General features: G+C 40.8%; 1 protein-coding gene across 1 annotated transcript in view; it reads right to left on the minus strand.

Annotated features, from left to right (window-relative positions):
• Positions 1 to 1,438, minus strand: part of LOC101853371 (dynein heavy chain 8, axonemal) — a gene marked incomplete at its 3' end in the record, with an annotated part of 107,937 nt that overhangs the window by 27,142 nt on the left and 79,357 nt on the right. Inside the window, 1 exon segment of the mRNA XM_035968421.1 lies at positions 752 to 898. Coding sequence (XP_035824314.1) covers positions 752 to 898 — 147 coding nt within the window.

Consider the following 1,438-nt stretch of genomic DNA (forward strand, 5'->3'; position numbering starts at 1 on the left):
TCAAATGAGGGAAAACAAGGGGAAAAGTTATGTCATTTAGAGCTACACGTGATGCCTAATAATGAATTCTTGAAAACGAAAGATAACACCGACAGCATTTAAGAACTGAAATTTCAATATATTAATATAATCTCTATCTCTATACATTACATTTATGAAAGTTCGTCACTTTGGCCGCCTAAAACTTCCGAACCGCTTAACTTTCGAATTTCACAAAATGAATGGTGGTTCAGAATCATTTAAAGGACAAACAGTTTTATTGAGGGGCCTGAAGTCACTGTAGTTTAATTTTCAGTTTTTCATTAGTTTCGTTTAGATCTAATCTTTGGAAAGTCCGTCTTCTAAGACGCCATTGTAAGCAAGTGAGGCTTCCGTTCACAAGGAGTGCGCACTCATCCCACAACTACTTGACGATCGATTCTTTTGAGTCCGTTCATCGAACAGGGTACCCATAATATAATATGTATCTGATCCAGAGATAGATGGAGACTGTACAGTCTACAACTACAAGCACATTCATCTGTCTCCAAGAGTACTGCGCCACCAACCAACCCGGATTAGTCCTGTTTTCCATGGTATTAATAAATGGGTAAACCATTTGGGATCATTTACAATGAACCGTAAAATCAGTAGCAAGCATTTAGCGGTGTAGTTTGGTTCAACTCAATTGTGGTTTGATTAAGCTCACATGTAGTTTGGCACAGCTCACCTGCAGTTTGGTTCAGCTTACCTGTAGTTTGGCTCAACTCACCTGTAGTTTGGCTCTGTCGTCCAGCTCAAGCAGCGCCCCGTGGCTCCACATGAGGGCAAAGATGAACAGTCGCTCAAGGTACTCTGTGGTCATGTTCTTACGGTCCTCCGAGGACGGCGGGATCAGGCCTTCTAGTAGGTCACATAACTGGACACAAGAAAGGTAGGTCGCATACTAGACACGGAACAAGTAGATCACGTCAGATCTAGTTAATGACACACTAGACACAGAACAAGTAGGTCACACAGCGTGTCACAGGTCACGCAACTAGACACAGAACAAGTAGGTCACATACTAGGCACAAAACAATATTGATAATTGAAAAAGAATACAAGTGACCATTACTTATTATGATAACCATAAGCTAGATGCACATGTTTGAGGAAAAGACAACACGTCATAGTACACTTCTGTATCTACAGTTCGGGAATTTTCATGATTTCGTTTCCGTCGATCTCACCATGACCCCTTCTAGCCCAGACTGCCCCATCAAAAAAGTAAACAAGCGGAAATTTCATGAACAACAACAACAACAACAACAACAACGACACGACTTCAGAAGTTTTCTTAACTAACTTTAAATACTTTCAGATTAATCTATGTGTGTTTTTGTTTTTGTAAAGTGTTTTACGGCGCTCGCAACTGCATAGGTCATATGAGCGCGCGGGACACACCTAATATTTTCAG

The sequence above is a fragment of the Aplysia californica genome, unplaced genomic scaffold, assembly GCF_000002075.1.
Source record: "Aplysia californica isolate F4 #8 unplaced genomic scaffold, AplCal3.0 scaffold00058, whole genome shotgun sequence".
NCBI classification, from domain to species: Eukaryota; Metazoa; Mollusca; class Gastropoda; order Aplysiida; family Aplysiidae; genus Aplysia; species Aplysia californica.